At 40.2% G+C, this 21,120-nt stretch overlaps 1 protein-coding gene across 1 annotated transcript in view; it reads right to left on the bottom strand.

The window, feature by feature from the left end:
• The window catches only part of TSPAN14 (tetraspanin 14), a 44,792-nt gene extending 23,678 nt beyond the window's left edge, over nt 1–21,114 (bottom strand). The window contains exons 1-2 of the mRNA XM_085312352.1: nt 20,696–21,114; nt 4,910–5,007 (exon numbers count right to left, since the gene is read on the bottom strand). Of these exons, the coding sequence (XP_085168478.1) occupies nt 4,910–4,990 (81 nt within the window). The 5' untranslated portion in view covers nt 4,991–5,007; nt 20,696–21,114. The remainder of the gene's footprint in view (nt 1–4,909; nt 5,008–20,695) is intronic.
• Nucleotides 21,115–21,120: the final 6 nt, after the last annotated feature.

Below are 21,120 nucleotides of genomic sequence, written 5' to 3'. Positions count from 1 at the left end.
TGCCTCTTCACTCCTCCCTTCCCATCCTTGCCTCTTCACTCCTCCCTTCCCATCCTTGCCTCTTCACTCCTCCCTTCCCATCCTTGCCTCTTCACAGACTTTTCCTCTTGGAGTGAGGAAAAAACTTAATGGTAAATTCTCTCCTCTTTTCCCAGCACAACCTTGCAAAATGATCCTGAAAAGCTACATAAATTGTGGAAGTCAGGAAAGTCTTGCACTAATCTATTTCTTAATTTCTAAAAATGAGTTCAAATTTCTGTTTGAGTTCAGAGTAGTTTTCCCCTTCACCATCAGGTTCAGAGCAAAAACGTTTGCTGGGAGTCTTCTGTAGCATGAGTGAAAATTTTTGCTTCCCCCAAACCCTTATGAGCCATGTACAAAAAACAGAATTAGAAGATAAATCAAGATTACAATCGCCAAAAGCTATTTTACCAACCTGAGAGGCACTGAACTTGCCTATTACTAAAAGGCTTTGTCAGAGAACACATGAAATCCTTTATCTCACTTGGATAAACAGAGGGACTTGAATAGCTACTTTCTGGCTTGAAGAGTATTCTTGGATTACCTCAAGAAAAATCAACTGGATACAGAAGGGTGAGCACAAAAGATAGACATGATTGAGGCACTTCCATTTATCCCATAGAGCTTTCTAAGTGGGAGCTTGAAAGCTTAGAGCAGTATGGTACCATGACATGCCAGAGGACACCACAGCACTCCACACTGGGTCAGTCATGTCATCATTACCACCTGTCTGCGGGGCCTTCACAAAATGATTCATTCAGTGTAAAATGACTCAACATAGAAAGGTGCCAGAATCCAGCTTTTCATCTTACATTACTACAATCAATTATTGTGCCAAATAAAGCCATTTGGCAAAAAACTTTAAAACTCAATGAGAGGTCTAGTCTAGTTTTGCTGTAATATAATAATTTTACTTGACCTTCTGAGCGCTCACTCCAAGGCTAGCTTAATGGTTGCAGTATTGCTTCATCAGCATTCAGATGAAGAGAGTACTTCAAAAGATTCAATCTTAATAACAGGCTTTAAAAGCAAGAGGAAAACAAAGGAATTCTGTGTTAAAGACACATCTGGGAGGACAGACCATTCTGACGACCTTCATTCCTTTCTTATGAAAAGACAAGCACAAAGACCTGAGAAACAACTTTGCAAACCAATCATAAGTACAAAACTACAACTGATAAAGCAAGATGAACTGAACAATGTATTGTCAGGTTGCCCATATAACAAAACCTTTTTTTGGGGGTGGGGAGGTGTTACAGATTTTTAAAGGCCAGTTAGGCTCTGGGGTTGCCATTGTTAAAATACAGTAAACCTCCCCATACACACACACACACACACAAAATCCTATTTGTCCCTTTTGAGTTTGGCATTTTGTTAGTCCTACATGAACCATACTTGAAGCATTAAACAAACTGTAAAGAAAAGCAACTATCTACTTAGAAGTTTATATAGCTTGTAAACTAGTCACTAAAAGACACAATGTGTTTTAACTTCAAAGTTTATAGAGTCACTGATATCTTTAGGGCAACTGCAGGAAAGTCAGAGAAGTCTGGTATCTTCAACAAGCACAGTGGAAGAACAAAATCTTCATTTAGAAGCAGATCATCCTGTCTGTGGATAAACTGTGCCCTGAGTTGAGAGACAAGCAAGCTACCATCATACTTCCAATATGAGTCTGAATAGGAAAGAAAAAAAAAAAAAAAAAAAANAAAAAAAAAAAAAAAAAAAAAAAACCACCCACACACAACAACAAACTATGCTTAGTGTGTCCATCCTCATTCTGAGGCAAGTAATCATGAAAAACTCTGAGCTGTAATATTTAAAAATAATCTAAAAAAGATCTGTTCTAGTTGGGATCAGCTTCTTGATCCATTTTGCTACATATCCACATGGACGCTCAATATATGACCTGAAAGCAGGAAATAGTGTTATGCAGAGGGGAACAGCAGGGCTACTTTCAGCCACAACCAGTGGCAGCAGATTCAGCAAGGCTTCTGGGCACAATCCTGTACCTGATCCAGTGCAGCTGTGCTACTTCCATAGGCAGCATTTAACAGCTCAGCTACTGCAGCACTCACTTCTGAGCTCAGCAAACCAGAGATTTGAGTTTACCGACAGAGCACACAGGCATATCTGTCCTGCAAGCCAGGAAAAGTAGTCAATCAAAAAAACTAACATTTCCTCCTTAAACTCTTTCTCAAATGATGGTTACATCTTCCTTCTCATTTTAAGTTTTTTTTTTTAAGCATGTGGAAACTTACCTAGGTCTACAAATGATTGATCTGTCCAGTTAAAGAGACTGCTAGACTAGTCAGCCCAATAAGCCTGTTACCATAACTGTGTCAACCACTGTGTCAACTAAAAGATTCATGTGCTGGGTTTATAGGAGTGCCTACCCTCCCACTCACAGTTTATACAGCCTGTTCTACAACTATAGTGCCACACTTGTTTAAAAAAGCTGTAGTTGCACATATTTACTAGGCTGCCCTGATACGAACTTCTCAGTGCAAGCCTCAGAACACTAAAACAGCAATCTGGCAAGACTACTAGTACCTGTTCAGAGAGCCAACTCTTCCACTCAGTAGATCAGCTGAAACAAACTATTTCAATTTCTCCTCAGTTCCTCTACATCTCTCATTTTTGAAGATTCTTTATGCAAAAGACCAAACCTCAGAGCTTTATAATTTATTTCAAGAGAATACTGTGAACAAAGAATTTTGGAAAAAAGAAAAGAGTAGTAACTTTTTCTGCATGGGAATGAAAAAAGAAAACAGAGAAAGATGAAATGTGTTTCTGTGAAAAAGTAGGACTATTGATAGTCTTCCTAGTAAAGACATCAAGAAACTTCAACTTTCTATAAAGGCTGTTCCCTCAACAAAAACACTAATTGTTTCACAACATGCTCACTAGAAATGAACTAGCAGTCCTTATAACAACCATACATATTCATGAACATGAGCCTCTATCCATTTTTCACACACCCTCCCTACCCACTATCTGCTTAAGAATCTCTGTTTAGTAAATTATTTCACTGAAAAATAGAACTTTAAGGAATGCACAACAAATACTGCTTCTCATTACACCGCACTCCACTACAGACCTAGGGAAGTGTACTATTAGAGGAAGGAAAATAAGTACAGATCTGGTAACTTATGAAGACATAATTTATGACACACGAGGTTGTGATGAAAATCCTCAATTACTAGGGGAAAAAATATCACTAATGCTCAAACATTTGTGCTATGGTAAATATCGTGGCCAATTAATCTTCACTGGAATAAAGATTCTACACAAAGTACACAGCTCTGCTGCTGCTATCCACTCCTCCCCGCCCCACAGACAGCTTCATGCTACAGTAGCTTGTTAAAACTACGCGGGTTGTGACAGTAGCTAAAGTTCTATAGTTTTAAATGATATCCAGATATTGCAGTTTCAATGTTACTTGGCCCTCTAAAAGACTTAGACTGAAGACAGTAGAAAATTGATGAACAAGAAGCTCACAAGGTTGTCTCTCTCAGAAGGCAGATACTATCGACAAAAATGAGCAAGATACATATTTTGTTCAGACAAACCATGCTGTTTAAGAAAAATAGATTTAGGTAATAGTTCCCTATATCTTAAATTATAAGGAGCTAAGATGGAGTTGTTTAATGTATCAATTAACAATATTAATGCAGTCTACTGATCTCAGACAAGTCAGGATCACGAGAATCAGTTTTTATTCTCAACTTGAACAAGTCAGCTTCAGCCACATACAGTACTTTGAGTCTCTGTATGATCCTTCTGGCTTTGAGAAAACCTAAATGTATTTAGAAAAGGCTATCAGAGTTGAAACACTTCTTAATCTGGAATTAGAGCTGCCAGGCACTGGGCAAGTCACTGCATCTGCACCTCTCCATGACCGCTTATGTCCTCCCATGACTTCAGACATGGACTCAAAGCTTGACTACAAATGCTGCTGGAAAAAAAAAAAAGGTTCTACTGGTTGATACACCTTCACCTCCCCCTCAGTGACATGATACTGTTTCTAATGCAATGCTATGCAGTCATCTTTAAATATCCTTCTTTGTAAGGTAATGAGGTGCTTCAGTGATCTCCATTGTCTGTTAAATACCTTTAAACACATTTTTTTGTGTTTTTGTGACCTTTTCACATTCACAATAGTAAAATGACATTACAGGCAGGCTAGTTCCTATTTAAGGGTTTCAAGACTATCAGACAATTTTGTTGCTCAAAAATGATCTTTTAAAATCTTGACTTCACTGTAGAGTCAGCTGTTGACACATCTCTGAGGCAACTTCCCTTATCTCTTCTGCATAATGCATTTACAGCTGCCTCACTCCAACCGAAAGATCAGAAGATCTGAAAGACTTCCTTTAAAATGCAAACAGCCTAACTTTAAAACGCAAACAACCTAACATATCAGTTAAGTGCACTCAGGAAAGGAAGCTTTAACCTTCCCCCAGCAAAACACAACTAATATTTCATAGCTTGTATTATTTAAAAGATAGACCTAGTGAGCAGTAGCCAAGACTACACTATTTTCTTTCCACAAATCCTCAAAGCAGATCTTCCCCTTCTCCATAAAAACATTAATGCAAGCAGTTTTCTCTGCTTTGTTTCTTTATCTTCACTCAGAACAGGGAGTACAAAGAGGAGGCAAAGAGGAGGAAGAACTGAGGAACTAGTATCCATATCATTTTCAATAATAATTACTTTCTTAGATGGAATAGGCTTCTTCAATTCCAAAACACCCAGAACCTATACCATATACCAGTTTCTCTTGTAAATATATTAGTCCTCTTTTGAAGGAGCTTGTAGGAAGCTACTGAAACTGAGGTATGCCCAATGACCACAAACTATTTCAATCTCTACATTTAGTACTCACCCAGAACACAATGTTGTAGCTGAAGAGCAGATATTTGTACCAGCAGCTGACCTCTGCATTAGAGTATCGATAATAGTGCATCTTCTATACCACAATGTCTGCACAGGAGAGAGAATGAGAAAAAAAGTCAGTGAAATTTTTTTTTTAAGATTAAATGGTTTGTTTTGTTTTTCCAGATCTCTTGCGCTCTTCTGAGAAAGGACTATAGTAACTCACACTCCAGTCAGTTCACAAGTATGTTCAAAGTCAGCTCAGAAACATCAGTTGCCCATAAACTTCAAGCATTTGTTGCTTAGTAGTCCAACCTGTAATCACTCGTGTGACAACAATTAGACACCAAAAAAGGAAACTGGCTGCACAGTTAACCCAAGCTGCAAGGTTATGCAGCTGCAAGTAATGTCAGCAAGCAGATATTCATCAGCTTTCTCATTCTGTTAAAAATATTTTATTTACACAGACAGCAGCTTGGACTTGTGCAAAAAGGCTAAGTATGCATCCTGTACATTTCACATCCAACAATCCAGCTAACAAGATGTTAGAAGTGGTTAACCTGGAAAGCCTTAGTGTCTATAGGTTGCTAAATGCAACAGGCAGTTGTACAGCTTTCCCCCCCATATTTTAATGTTTCTTTATCAAATCCATATGTGGTTTTATTCTTAAGAATAAGAGCAACAACAGCCACACCACTGTAAAAGAGCAGATTTGTTCTTCAGAGTTTTCTTGCTTCCTATGAACTCTAGAGGTAAGTTTCAACCTCATTTCTTGCTCAAGTATTTCAGAAAACTACAGCTTTTTAGAGTATCACAACTAATTACCTCTGAGGAAATGGCATGTACAGAAAAGTTAGACAGAGGATGAACTGTTAAAATGAAAGCTAGAGTTGATAAGACAAAGCTCTTTCACACCCACCAACATTTCAGAGAACTAACTGCAAAGCTAGATATTGCCTAGATAAGTAGTGATTCCACACGTCAACCCTCTGTTCACTTGGGGTGTTTACCTCCTGTAAGATGTTAGTGAAAGGCTTACAATGGAGGACTAAGCAAATATTTTTCAAATACCTAAGAAACAGATTTTATGGACTATGTTGACTAGGACATTTACAAACAATATACTAAAAACCAAGTCTAACTAGCAAAGTCTGAGATTAAGCATCATGGAACAGTTAGCTGAAGACCACCGCATCTAGAGTTATAAAAAGGGAAAATAATTACTTTCAGAAGAGAATTTATCAAGAGCAATTTGGTATAAAATAAAATCCCTCTGTCCTATTCATTCAGTACTATCATCAGCATTGTAGTATTGAAAGAGCTTGCTTTTTAAGTCTTATGACATATTTCAAATCGACTTTAAACTTTTTCCCTGAAGCTAAACACACACAGGGACACAGGACAGACAACTTCAGCCCAAAGGATTATAGACAGAGATCCCAAATGGACTTGGTTATTCCTTCCAGAAGTCTCCCCATTCTGGGCTTGGTTTACACTCAGAAGCACACTGATAGTCCTTCCTTGGGTCCAGATAGCCCTCTCCCATCTTCAAACCCAGCCAGGAAGTTTCTTTGCTGCCCAACCAAATGGGGATAGTTTTCAGAAGTGTTGAGACTGTGTAGAAAATTTAAAGAAGAAATATTCAGTATCTTCAGCTATGTAAGACAACTAGGAAATCATATGCCTCAAAGTACACAGGTAAGAATTTTTACTTTTTTCTGAATTAAGATGGCCTACATGTGCATAATAAAAGAAATTTTCAGTTCCTACTGCAAATTAGTAAGAATTATACTACTATTGATCCACTTGAAGTAAATCAGTTTGTACATAATAAAGCCAGACATTACCTGAGTAACCTTCAGGTCTACGTCACCTATCCAAGATGCTTAAGAGATGTTACCCACTGGAGAGTCTAGATTAATGCACAAAGACAGACATAGTAGCAACAGCGAAATCATTAACAGTAGGAATTGCTCCTTCTGATTTCCTCTTTTTGCTCCTCCTTCTTTAAAGACTCCAAATTTCAAATGTTTAGGTGGAAAAGCAAAACTCGTTGATTGCAATGAAAAAAGACAACATGCAGGTGACAGTTAATGGTAAGCACCAAACACTGTTTTACTTCTTCCAGTACCAGCTTGTTGAAGACATGTCCATTAGCTTTTCATGACTGCTCAACCAGGCAGAGCTCACCTAGAATTAGATTCAACCAACACAAAAAGGCAAATGATATGTTGGACAGTGACAGACCCACCGCCAATTTGGAAGAGACTATCTAAAGTGATTTATTCTAATCAAATGTCATTGGTCAGAAAAAGAGAATACTAAAGCACAGATTAAGCTACCAGAAGAGCACTGCATTTTAAGAACGGTCACTGTGCTGTCCCATTTAGGAGAATTCCTTTCTATATCCAATGAGTTCATTTGACAGAAATAAGCGCTTGTATAACTAGCAAGTGGTACAGTTCAGGGAAGTGACGCACAGAGACTCAATCTCATTGTTGTGAGGAAACAGAGCTATCTTGACGAAGTTACATAGGTACTGCCTCTGCACTTTTCACCTTTCCTGAAAATAAAATTCATGCAAAATAAGAGCAGTGTCATTTGTGACTCAGTAGCATGGCTCAGAGGGGCTTAGGTGGAAACCTGGTTTTGAGAAAAGAACTGCAAAATTAAATTCATATATCCTAGGACTGCAAATATCCAGTACTAAAGTGTACAGTCAAAATAGAAATGGTCAAAATAGAAATGTGTAGAACAGCTGTACCTTTAAACTAGAGATTCATAGAAAGACATGCATACCCAACATTCTTCTCCATTAGCAACTATCACTGAACCTCAACTCTTACCCCTCCATAAACAAAGGTTTATTTCATATTAGCAGCCAGCAGTCACATGATGTCAACAGTGCAGCATGTCAAAACTCCTTCCTTTTTCCAGTTACTACCACAACCATAACTTCCATGAATTCCTTGGATTAACAGGCACATTCTTTGCAGCCCCTTAAAAGCCCATTGAGTATCAGTTTTGCTACTGTCAGTAAAAGTTAAAAGTGTAAATACAGAACAGGAGGCGCTGCCCACCATGTTTTGATACCGTTATGTACAAAACTACTCAAAGTAGCCTTAAATTAGAGCACTATAGCAGAAAGAGGTTGCTTAGAAGCTACTACAAGAAAGAGAAAACACCACGGGAGACAGTAAAACTTCATCTAAATCAGAATTAAAGCACTGCTTCCTCAATAGTCCCAGTAAAGACGAGCACACAGAATGAACTATTTGGCTGGTTTTAAAGAAACTAGCAGAGGTAATAAAAAGATTAAAGCATATACTGCACACTCGCACAGAAACACTACTTGTAAGACTTTGGTCTAGAGAACATGAAGATTCACCAGTAATATCTGCATTTGATATTTCCCCAGTACAGAAGCAGAACCCTATTCAATTTTAAATAAATACTGAAAATACGCTTTTATGCCTTCCTAAAACGCATCCTGTAACTAGTTCTAATGCTCATTTATGGCAAAAGACATACTTAATCTCTGTTAAAACAAAGAAAATCCTATCTCATGCAGTATAGGCAGCAACTGGAAAGCACTTTTCCAGACGTAATCCAGTCATACAGGTCAGCTGAGTCTTGCAACAGACATTGCTAAAATGCAGATAGTTTTGTTTCCTCATGCCCTGCTTCAGTTTTAGTCGCTGACCTTTTCAACCCATTCAGCTTTGCTTCAGAAATATTTAGGAATCTTACCATGACACACAATAAAGGAATACTTATTAAAACAGCACTCTTTTACAGTACCCTAAGCTTGCAACTGAGAATGCTAGAGAAAGAGCAAATGGGAAATTTTTCTAATTCATTTTTATTTCATTTATAGCATACAATTAAGTCTCTAGCTCCAAATGGAAATTTATTTGCATAATATTAAGATGTGTAGACTCGTCCAAGACAGTAAGTCTGGTGGCTCTGAGAAAGAGAGAGGAAAGAGGGAACACTAGGAGACAACAGCAGAACCTCACTCATCTAAACAGTCTAAGCCTCCATTTGCATCAGCAGAAGCCTGTATTACAGCAATACAGYGGTTGCCAGTGCAAGCACATTCTTTAGACACAGGCATGCTGAGACTTTCATCACCCCCAAGTCCTCCTCCAGGAAAATTAGAATTCTGGCAAGAGACAGGAGCAGCAGCTTTAAAATGCACATACTACAATTGTTGCTTTTGCTGCTGCTACCGCTAGCAAAGAGGAAGAACCAGATGGCATTTAGCTAACCAAGTGCTTCACATCATTAAATTCCATAACAATGAGGATCTACTAAACAGACTAAGAGCATTAAAAAAAAAAGTAATTTGAAGCAGAAAAACAAGCATTTCATGATCTAAAATAAAAAATAGCCTTAAGTCTGGGTTAAGTTGCCCTCCTTGGCATTGAGACTTACCTCCAATTGTTCAAGTCCCAACTTCAGCAAAACTACTCACAGAAATATCAGCATCAGAAATCTCTTTACTGATAAGCACTGTTTCCCATGTTATCTAATCATTTTGACCAACAGCTTATAACATATTTCTCCCTACCTCCCCAAACAGTCAGCAAGATGTCCAGTCATTTCTGACTGCAGGACTGTCACAGGATGAAAATGCAAAAGTAATAATATATGCCCTGAATCGCAAGGAGTCCAGCACTAGCCGTGGTTCTTTGTTGCAAGAAGCCATCCCATAGCAGGAAGGGCCTCCTGAGATGGATAGTACCTTCTGAAATGTCTGCCTATGTTCAGAGCAGACTTGACCTACTGCCTTTGCTTATCTTCATCAGGAGCCTTTTGGTTTGTCTTGCTGAACCACTAAATACCACATGCAGCAGTATAGTTGCCACAAACATGGAAGCGATATTCTGCCATACTACATCTGAAAAATAGACGTGCCTGATTGTTTCCAACTCCACAAACAGACTAAGCAGTCTGCTCAAGGCCACAGAGCCACTTACCTCATGTTTATATTAAAATCTGCCATGTTTCCTAATGTAAGAGGCACTCAACTACCTGTTATCAGTCTAGGAGCATGCTACATCAGTACTTCATTTAACTTGCATTCACAGCTGCTTACCAATACTGCAAAACACTTTGAAGATCAAAGTATACATAAGGCAACACTGACTAGTAAGCTTCCCTACTGTATTTCTGACAAAGCAAGTCACATTTCATCAGCTGATAGTTATCACCCACTCAAGATAACAGGAATTTCTGAAAGTTAAATATACGTGCCCTGCCACTTTGGTGGAGTATGTAATTTTGTCTTGATGTTTATAGCTGTAGTGAGGAAAAAAGATATAGCTGTTCAGTAAGAGAATACTGCCATTTCAAAAACATTTTTACACCCATTGATTCCACTCTTCCCTCCAAAATGCTACGGCAGTGATATTCATAGTGTATAGACTGACTCTTGTAACAGAAGTTGTGATCTACTGAACAATTTAAGATACACAGGAAAATCCTCAAAGATAAGATGCCAATCTAAAACAGAAACAATTGGAATATAAACATACATCTGTAGATCTAAATAAATTCCTTTGAATTGCCAAGGTGATCAAAAAGAGTAGAGAACCTCATGCAGCATGAACTTGACAAAGCAGACTTAAGTCACACTGAAATTTTGCAGCTTAAGCCAGTACTGCCACCATAGGAAGCTGTGCTTCCATTTCCTTGTCCTCCTCCTAAAATCCTCAATCATTAATCTTCACTCTACTTTCGTGCAGATGCAGACAACCATATAGCAAATCAGGTAGCAAAGTCAGATCAATCCTGTGATCCTGTAACACATATTAAGAAAACAATTAAGCTGAATCAGTCTTCCAGTCCACCTCGTCATAGGTGGACAAATTCTAGCAGTGAATACAGTGAGGAGCAGAATAAACAGAGACAATAAAAGGGAGGGGGGAACATAATGTTGCTTTGACAGGTCAATCCGTTTCTGTCAATGCAAGACACACATTGCTAGCAGGTTATCTTACTAGAAAAATAATGGCAGGTGACAGATCCGAGGTCAACAGAAAAAATGATCAAAGCCAGATAGATTTCTTAAAAGGATGCCTTTCGGGGCTTTTAGTTTTGTAGCATGCTGGGGAGCCCAATCCCTCCAATTACTTTAAAAGTATTTCCAGCACAAGTTGCTACAATACAAATCCTAGCAAACAACCCCTTAGAGCAGATCTGATTCCTTAGAAAGAGTTTCATGCTCCAGAGATTAGGCCTCATTCACTACAGTACAAACTACAATTTAGGAAAACCTCTATGGAACAGACTGTTCCAAAATCTAAAACTAGAAAGCAACAATTCAGATGAGCTCCACTGAAACCTTCTGGACAATTCACTTTGAAGTTATGCATGTGCCTATGGCCAAGCCACTACTTTCATTTGAATGAGTCACATTTAAGATACCATGTAAAAATACTCCCAGTTTAGCCTAACACTGTTAATGTAAACATCTTCAATTCTGAAAACTCATACATGAGCATCAACAAGTATCACCTCTCAACCTCTTCTGAGCTGCCCACATGACTAAAGTCACCAGTACCTTAGCATAAAAGCTCTACATCGCACAACTGCAATTCTAGAAGCCAAACTACCACTCATTTCTTAAACTAATGGAAATACACTAAACCAAGACTTGAAAAAGAAAAGCAGAATTAGAGAACACTGCCACAGTAAAGAGCCTTGATGGAGGACAGCAACAGTTGTAACACTTGTCACTTTTCCTGATTCTTCACAGAGAAGTTCACAAGCGATATAGATGGCCAGCCTCAGTTTCACACATTAGTAAGTAATCTTTATTCCTACTTAGCTTTAAGAGCTACTAGCTTTTAAAAAGTAGTTTCAAAAATTCCATATTTTAATTTATCCAAACTAACCCTGGTTAGAATTAAGATCTGTAGTATGCAAGTATTGACCCTGTAAATCCAACTTGCAAATATTAGTCACTGACACTGACTGGGAAAGGTACGAGTAAACTCAGCTATCCATGGAATTTTACTAGGCTTATTCTACTTCCACCTCACTGTCTTCAGATTCTCTAAAGTAGTAAGTGAACGCTTACTTACAGCATTTTGCTCCAGCATATATAAAAAAAATCCTTTAAGTCCTTTGCTCTTTGCTTTACTTCACAATGTAAATCAACTAAAAAGATAGATTTCTGACCCAGTTTACAGGGTATCCTGCTTGTCAAAGTAAGTAGTGATTGCAAATAAAGTGTATAAAGTGTATATTCTATATTTCGACTTAAAGCAAGAGACAGCAAAGTAGTGAGCGCATGAGCATGCTCTATTTGTAAGCTTTCAGACTCCTTAAGAGTAATTTGAGAATTGCAGACAGCAGCAAAAATACAAGAAATAGGAACTTTACACACTTTATCCTCAAAAAACACTATGCGATTACCCATGCTACCAGCAAAATAAAACTCTGCTGGTTTACACCAGGATAACTGAAATAGACACTATAGACACTGTTACTAGAGTTCAGTGAATGTTCATTAGCATCTTTGGGAAAGGTTAGAAAGAAAAAACCTTTCCTGTCTAAAAAAATTTTTTAATTAAAAAATTTATTTATAAAATATTAAAATTTTTTATTAAAGCATCAACAGTTTCACCTGAATAGGAACTCACCTATACATTGTAAATTATTTAGTACACTAACAAACCATAAGGTGTGCTCTTTACTTTGCAGAAAGTTCAGATATTGTGGAACATATGGAAGCATTTCATGTGGAAGCCACTCTGACCCGTTCACTCACACCACAGCGCCAAGCCTCTTGGAACAAGTAGCCAGAATAATCTTAGCTGATCAAAGCTCTTCAGCTACTTTCTACTATCTCTCATAAAAGTAAATACATTTCCATTCCCTGTAATGTCAGCACCAGCAGCCCAAACCCAAGGTCTCAAATTAAAGCAAGCATGTAATTTGGGTTCTCCCTCCCACCCCTGTCATTTGCAACAGAAGATCTTAGAACTCTTAAAACACATACATTTTGAGATCCCAGAACTTCCAGCTTAAGGAATAATTTTATTACTATTTAGTGACCCCACAGTGGTAGTACATATTCTGTATACATTGCCCACTCACCTCCTTCCCTCCAGACTGAAATGTTTCAAGAACAAAATGGGTCCTACACTTACTATTTTTGTTGTATAAGTAAGAACTTAGATAAGAAGACAGGAAGCCATCAAATTTCTTTGCTGACACATCTACTCTTTCTTCAGAGACCATCAGCTTAAACCCTTTTAGGCATACCGTGGCTTTCCTTCATTTTCAGAAATGCCACTTGTTCTAGTCTCATGTTACATTTCAGCCAAAAAGGATATCCTATCATTTTCTTCTTAGAACAGAAAGAAGAAGACTATGATCATAGTTACACACACTAAGAAATGACTAGTATGCCATCTGTTCTTTTTGTTAGAGATGCCCCCTGCTTCGGGTATAACATGCAGTCCATCCACATCTGCAGCACATTTGTTAACCTTTACACCAAATGTTCTCATACACCATTTTCACAATTCAAACCAGACCAAAATGAAGTAAAAGGAAAATTCCAGTATTGTCAGCTGTTTCTGAGCATGCTTAGAAACAGCTCTGAGCATGGAGTTCAGTCTAAAATGTTGTGGTTTTGTTCACATGACATATGCATTCAAATACAGAAATACACTTATTCCAAATACACACCTTCCCAGCACCACAGGATACAGCTTCTTTAGGGCAAAAACTGCATTAGGTTTAGAGAGCATTCACTCAAGCTTGTATTCTCTCTCTACCCACTCTGCATAATGTGAGTTGCATTCAAAATAGGGAGAACCCTATTTTACCTGCTGTTTGAGAGAATCACAACCATATGGGCCACAACAGGAGCTGTGCTCTATGGCCTCACAAAATAACCGTATAATTATTCACCCTACCAAGTGACTTTTTGGTAAAGAAATGGACTCAAGTGACTTTCAAGAGGACTAACATGTAGACCTCTAACACAAAACACTGGAAAACATTAGTAAAGAACACAATCAAATGGCATTCACCAAGCATCTTACAAGCCAATCAGTATCAGCTCTTCAGGAGGCTACACTTCTCAAATTGAGGATGCAGAAATAAGCTAATGCTTCATGGGATGCAGCAAGCAGGTTTACTGAGCACCCTGCACATATTATGGCAACACAAGGAAGGAGAGAAACCACAGACTGGAGTTACTCACGGCTGCTAAGTGACTCTCAGGCTCGGGTTCCCCACCCCCAGCAGGCATGGGTCATGAGAACCCGGCCATTGTTTCGCTGGCAGACTCGCACCCTCCCCAGGGACCCAGCAAAAACAAGCTCCCACCTCGTGAGGAGGACGCCAGGAACAACATGATGCAACTACAACATCAAGGCAAAGGCTATAAAATAATAGAGTTCCTTAAAATGCAGACTTTGGTCACTACAATAACTAATAGCAAATGCACTTGCAAAATGAGAAAGTACAGAGGTTAGAAGCACAGATCAGAAAATATGCATCTAGTAAAAGGAGAAAATCTACCTCTAGAGAAAAAAAAATGTGGGAACACAGGAAACTACTATCATAACAGACCAATAGCTTTGCTAGTTACACAAGCAGCACAGCCCAGAAAGAAAAACAGAGCAGGAAGACATCTTTCTCTTATTTGTCCCAGTTAGGCAAGGTTTTATAGTTTAACTCTTTTCCACTGTAAAGTAACCAGCTGCTGCTCTGACCACTGTCAAAATACTCTCTTCAATCTAAGTGGGCTGTACACTTTAGAAAAAAAGATCACTCACTGCCTTCCAGGAATCCTCTCACATTAATTCCCTATCCAATAGTTTTAAAGTGACCAGCTTTTTCAGGTGCAACTTCTTCCTCCACAGGCTTGCAACATTGACAAACTGAAGCAACTTAATCCTCAGGAAGGGTAGTAGGTTGTATTTTATTATATTTAGTACTCTCTTATTATATGCTGTTCCACTTTGTATTCATATCCCACATGAACATTAAGTGTTTCCTTGAGTACCATTTAATAGAAAGTTGTTGAGGGGAAGGAAATAAACATCAGAAGAATCAACTCGTATACCCTGGCAATCAGCACTCTGCTGTTGCTTAAAAGACTAAAGTCCAACAGCAACTGTCCTTCTTCAGATATAGGTTATTTAATGCTATTTCCTGTTTTCTATTCTAGGAGCCTCTAGATGTCAGACTAGATGTTTCACTGATTTTATGCCCAAAAGCAAGAGCAGACAGCTCTTGCTAAACAGACTTGGAACAAATTACATGCTAAAATTCACAGTATTCAGCTGCCGCAACAAGTGCTTCATTCTGTTTCCTATAGCTGCAACTGTAGCAAGAGGAAGCTGCCTTGTTACCTCCAAGTCCACTCATTATTTAGAGAAAAACATCCTTCCAGAGAGAAACAAAGACCAAATATTTAGTCTTCAAGCAGAAAACAAAAGCATTTAAAACAAGAAAAAAGCAACTTGCTGAAAAAGGCTATTGGACCACAGGAACAAGTCTAAATTGGTACCACTACCAAGCTTCCTGAAACAGAATGAAAAACCAAAGAGGAGACAACTACACAACACAATCAACTGCTCATATGCAAACAGCCTCTCACCAAGTGCCTCAGCCTGTCAGGGCCAAAGGGACAGCTAGCTACCTCGGTGGCCTCAGAGGTCCTCACAAGAAAGAGCTATCCTTATTTGTTAGAAATGCATGGCCTCAAGACTGAGCGCATATCAGTACTACAGAGAAGTTCCTTTGTAATATCAGGACAATGTTCAACAATGCCTATCAGAAAGAGTAAGAGGTAGCAAAGCCCTGTTTCTTACAAACTTGCCTGAGACATTCAGGTTCAGTTTAAGGATGAAGATAGCACTAAGACTTAGCTGCACAGATTTCAGTCAAGATGTAGAAACAGTTTTTATCGTAAGTATGCACTCTGGATAAAAACAGAAATCTATTTACTTACCACATTTGAGCTTTACTACTGGGGGGGGGGGGGAACACAGCTGCTTTGCTCCCAAAAAGCAAGAGAAACAGGAAACTCTGAAGAAAAACAAGCACTGGATCTCCGTCATCCAAAATGGAGGCTGAAACACACTTTGAACCACATAGGAAAGTTAACTGCCTCACTTTTACATCCTGCTAAGAACTCTGTTTTTGGATACAGTTCAACATATTTTAATCTCATTTTCTATAAGTTTTCTGCAGAAGTAGACACTGGAATTCAGCTATGAATGACTTCTCTCTCACAGGGCTACAGTTCTCAGATTTTTGTCAGATTGATAATAAAGCAAGCAAAAGTCTGGCCATTCAAGTCAGTTTTGATTGCAAACACTGGATCTCTTATCCCATCAATATCTGAGAATCACTGTTTTCTACAAGTTAAATCCTTTGCTGCAATCCTCACCTGTAATATGCCCAAAATGGAAGAATCAACCCAACAATGATTTTTCAGCTGACTGACCATACTGAAGACAGGTTCTAGTCACCCTAAAGGGAAACTATTTTACAATGTAAAAAACATTCAAATACAAGATCTTCAATTATTTTTATCTAATTAAATAGTTGTTGTTTTCAAAATGAAGTGATTTGAACTCATACATTTCCCCCTCCCCAAAAAGAATTTCCTTTTTTAAAAAAAATAAGATTTGCTAGATTAAAGTCTTATTTCAATCTTTTTGGAGGAACTCAAACTATTAAACTTAAAAGCCTACACATACCCAACCTTGTTCAGCTTCACTCTGAAGATCTGACATTGATCTTAACCTTTGTTTGATCAGGTGCTTCTGGCATGATCCAAAGGGCCAAGGAGAAGCATCTCGTTCCTGCCCAAGCAGCACTACGGAGTGGAAGGTTGTTAACCATCCTTACATGAGCTACTATCATCACAGTTCTAAGAGCTGTGGATTTAAAGACTGTGCAACACCAGTGGGCAATACACATGACTATTATTTGGCAGGTACAATCAGAAGCCACCTGGAAAAACACTTTTTCAATCCCCCCTTAGCAGATTGCAACATTCCCTCCAAACCAAAAGGAAAATTCTGGTTTGAGGGTTGATTTTAGGTACTTCTGTGGAAGAGCTTAACAAAGGGACATGAGAACTATGGCGTTCATGAATTTTGACAGTTGTAGCTTGTTAGTAGCCTTGAAAATATGCTATGGATGTCAAAGTGAGAAAGTATAGAGGCCCCTTCTACCAGAAAGAGGAAGTTTTGACTGAAGAAGCCACAGTRCAAAGCAGCATGGCACAAAAACCCCATGAGTAAAAACATTCTTTTCATACATGAACTGTCTCAAAGGCATAAGTGTCTCAAATTGTTTTGCACCTGGAACCCACATATTTTACCATTTACCATGCAAGTGGAATATTTTTGGCAAAAGAGAAAAAAAATGTACACAAAGGAAGAATCTGTAAAAGCGATTTTGACAATAGCTCTGTGAACTCTGCTCTCCCCACCCTGCCAATGAGATTTGTGTGATCTAAACACCATGAGATGAGAACAAGAACTTATTCATGCTCAACAATGCTCAAACTTTGCTATGGAGAAATTGATAGAAGAATAAGAGGATTTATCGTAGCAAGAGTTTGACTGAAGTTTTTCTCTTCCCAAACCACACATTTTCAGGTAAGAGCTAATTACCACTGGCACATGGCTTCATAAACTACAAACAGCTATCCTCAAAAAATAGCAAACATCAGCTTCAGGACAGAACAAGCTGTAAGGGCATTAGTGGCATATCCAACTATAAGGGAAATGGAATATCCCAATATCCCTCAGTTATGCACTAAAGCTTAGCCTATTTAGCTTTTTCACACAAGTTACCTACACAATTAATTTGGGCATGAGTAAATTCATAATGTTCCCTATCAATAGCTTTTCTGCTGCATCTAGGATGAAAGAGCTACCCCTTAAAACCCAGAGAAAGGGCCTCAATTACATAGCATTTCAGGGCTCAGAGTAAAGGACTTTTATGATCTTTTCATCAGGTATTACAAGGCTTAAATCTGGTAAGAAGTAGCGCAGAACATATCCAGTTTCAGTCCTGTCAGGGAGGCTATGTAAAGGCTCTTGCACAGACATTGGTCCCACACAGCTTACAAAACATGAGATTTTTTTCCCCCTCCCTCCACCCCAACACAGCAAGGAGAGGAGGAAGGTGGTTAGAAACTAGAAAAACAGTATAAGGTCAATTACTCTACACTGCACAAAATGCCAGGCAAAACCTGCGCTACTACCCAGAGGTGAGAATAAGACTCATTCAATATCCAAGGCAGGCTTCTGATTTGCACTTCTTACCAGGGGAACAGAGACAATACTTTTTTGACACAAAAAAGCTAACAATCAACTTACACTGAATAAAAATCATACTTACAAAGCCTAGATCAGACAAAGAACAGCAGCATTCAATGCTTTTTTGACTTACACACCTTAGCTCTAGCAGTTGCCCACCTATGAGTGAGACCAACAAAAATACAGCAAAAAGCAAAACAGGAAACTCATCTGCACATTGTTTTTCAACACTATTATAAAGCATTTCCATACTTTCAGGAAGCTACTTCTAAAAGTTGCTGGTTTATTGACACTAAGCTTGAACATTAAAATCTCTTAATAAAAGGCAATACATCCCTCCCACTCTCACCTAAAAGAATATATAGTAAGCCCTAAAAGCACCTTGTTCCCATATCTTAGCCACACAGCAAAAAACATCATTCCAAAAACACAGATGACCTGGGTTTGCTTAACAAAAAAAGCTGTCTCACAGCACAGCCAGATTTCATACTAGCGAACAGACAGTTAAATTCTAAACTTTCGTTTCATTCCCCACATAAGCTATCTGCCAAACAGATAGCTGTAGCAATATCTCGTAAATATCCATCCACACCCAAATACTTAAAGTTTCTTACATTTATTGTCAGCATAAACTAGCCCAAGGAGTAACTAGCACATGCAAGTACTATGCCTGACTGATGGAGATTCGTGGAAAGCTCATCATCCCACTGAGCAATTAAAAGCAACTCTGCACTTCTATCCTTGAAGAGCTGGTTTCCTTCAATTTTAACCAGAGCTCTAGGTCACAAGCTGTATGCCCTCCCTCCCCCACAAAAGAGCATGGTACTGCAAAAATCTTACCCTGCCAGACATCTTAAAATATCCCTCCCACCCCTGCTCTGAGACCTATTAAGGAAGGTAAAAAAACACCAGAAGTAATTTATTTTTGCAGTGTTCTTCATTTAAAAGGACTCCAAGTGAAACCTTTCCTTCTCACAGACTCAATTTAGACTTTGTTAGACATGTGCTCAACAACCTTAGGCAGCTGCTCTGGAAACACAAAATTCTAGTCTGTTCTGTTCTACACACAAAACAACTCCAGTATGGACACGTAATAGGCATAACACCAAGGAACTTGCTCTTTCCCTGCAAAATAGCACATCTTTTTTTCAATTTAGCTTAAACCTTCTCTCAAAGGCAAGCAAAATGCTCAATAGCCTTTCTTCCCTAAAAACTGTGTTTTTAGTCAAGAAAAAAAAAATCCTTTCCCCACATAAACAATGCAAAAAGCATTTTATTTTAACTTTTTTCTTAGACACAGTGTAGTAGCTTCTCAGCAGTGCTCTGAACAAGCCAGCAGCTGAAACTACAAAGACAACTTAATTAGGCAGAACATAAATGACTAAACTGGAACCAGTGGTTAATACTCAGTTAACCTACTTTGGGAGCAAAAAAAGAAAAATGTGATGCCACTTCTAATGACCCTAATCCATAGCTTACAATATTCTAGTATAGAATGACAGAGAAGAGCAAATCTCGCTGCTTTTCTCTCTCCTAGTGGAGTACTGGTCCACTGTGACCTAGGCAGCCTGAGCTAACAGAATTACAACCAGTGTTGCAGCTTCAGGAAGTCCAATCCCACCCCATTTTAGATACAGCAAGAGCAAAAACAGGCCCACTGCTGAGAGGAGATCGAGGGTTCACTCACACAGAGCAGCAAGCAGCATCGTGAGCAGAAAGCTTAAAGTATTTCAGAGAGACCGTACTAACACCTTACAAACGTTTAAAGACTATCTCCTTTAAATGCGGCCTCATGCCTCGATGCTCACACAGACACACGCTTACTCAAACGTAGTTTCTGTTAACAAGTTTGGACTCAGCCCCGGCAGGGCAGGGCAGGGCAGGGCGGGACAGTGTGGGAATTCGTGCGCAGCTGGAAGCACCGGGTGCAACGGCAGAGGAAGCAGCAGGTAAAGGCGGCCCTGCAGCAGCCCTACCCGGGAAGGCCTCTTCCTCCATGTGGCACTCACAGCACCTCACCCAACAACGCCGGGACAACTCCCGGAGGAAGCCTCTCCCAGCTCCTCCGGCTTCCTTTCATGGAAGCGGACAATGGCWGAGTCTCCCAGAGAAGCGCTGTAGTCCGCGTTTTCCTAAACTCCTGAAGTCAGGGGGCTGCTCTCTTCCTTTCGCACTCGGGGAGGACAGCTAGGAAGCACTTGCTCTCTGCCCGCCAAGTGAAACTAAGCTTTACCGACGTCCCGGGCAAACGGCACACACCCAGAGCCGGCGCCTTGCGTGCACCCGCTTAAATGGCTGCCGGCTCCCGGCGCATGCTGCAGCAAGGAGCCCCGCTCCCGTTCGCAGCGGTGACAGGGGTGCCCGAAACGCGGGCGTTGCAGAGTGGGGAGAGGAGAGGGCCCTGCGCTAGGCGCGGAGGCGGCGCAGGGGYCGCGGGGTGACCGCGCCGGCGGGGCAGCCCGGCGCGCACGGCACACACTCACCCGGGGCAGCAGCCCGCTCGCTAAGTTTCGCCCGGTCGGGCGGAGGGCGAGGCGGCGGCGGCGGCGCACTCGGGCGTCCCTCCGCTGTCCCGGTTAGTCCATGGACACGCGGCAGAGGCGAAGGCGGCCCCGGGCGCGCAGAGCAGCGCGGCGCAGCTCTCCACCACGGCGGCGGGTGCTGCCCCGCGGCTTCCGGGCGCCCCGAGAGCGAGGAAACGCACTCGCGCCCCTCAGGCCACGCCTGCCGCGGCGCAGCGCACACGCAGCCTCGCTCCACACAAAGGCGGCTGCTCGCAGGAAGCTCTGCTCGGCCGCTGCGATTCGCCTCCAGCCACCTATTTGCCCCTCGCACCTCCGGGGGGCTTCGGCTGGGCTGACCCGAGGCGTCCGGCGGTGGGGCGCCCCGGCTCGCCCGCCCCGCGCCC

This window comes from Rhea americana, unplaced genomic scaffold (assembly GCF_003343005.1).
Source record: "Rhea americana isolate MKP2758 unplaced genomic scaffold, rheAme1 scaffold_36, whole genome shotgun sequence".
Lineage (NCBI taxonomy): Eukaryota > Metazoa > Chordata > Aves > Rheiformes > Rheidae > Rhea > Rhea americana.
Note: the sequence above shows the minus strand (reverse complement) of the source record. Positions and strands in the feature narration are given on the sequence as shown.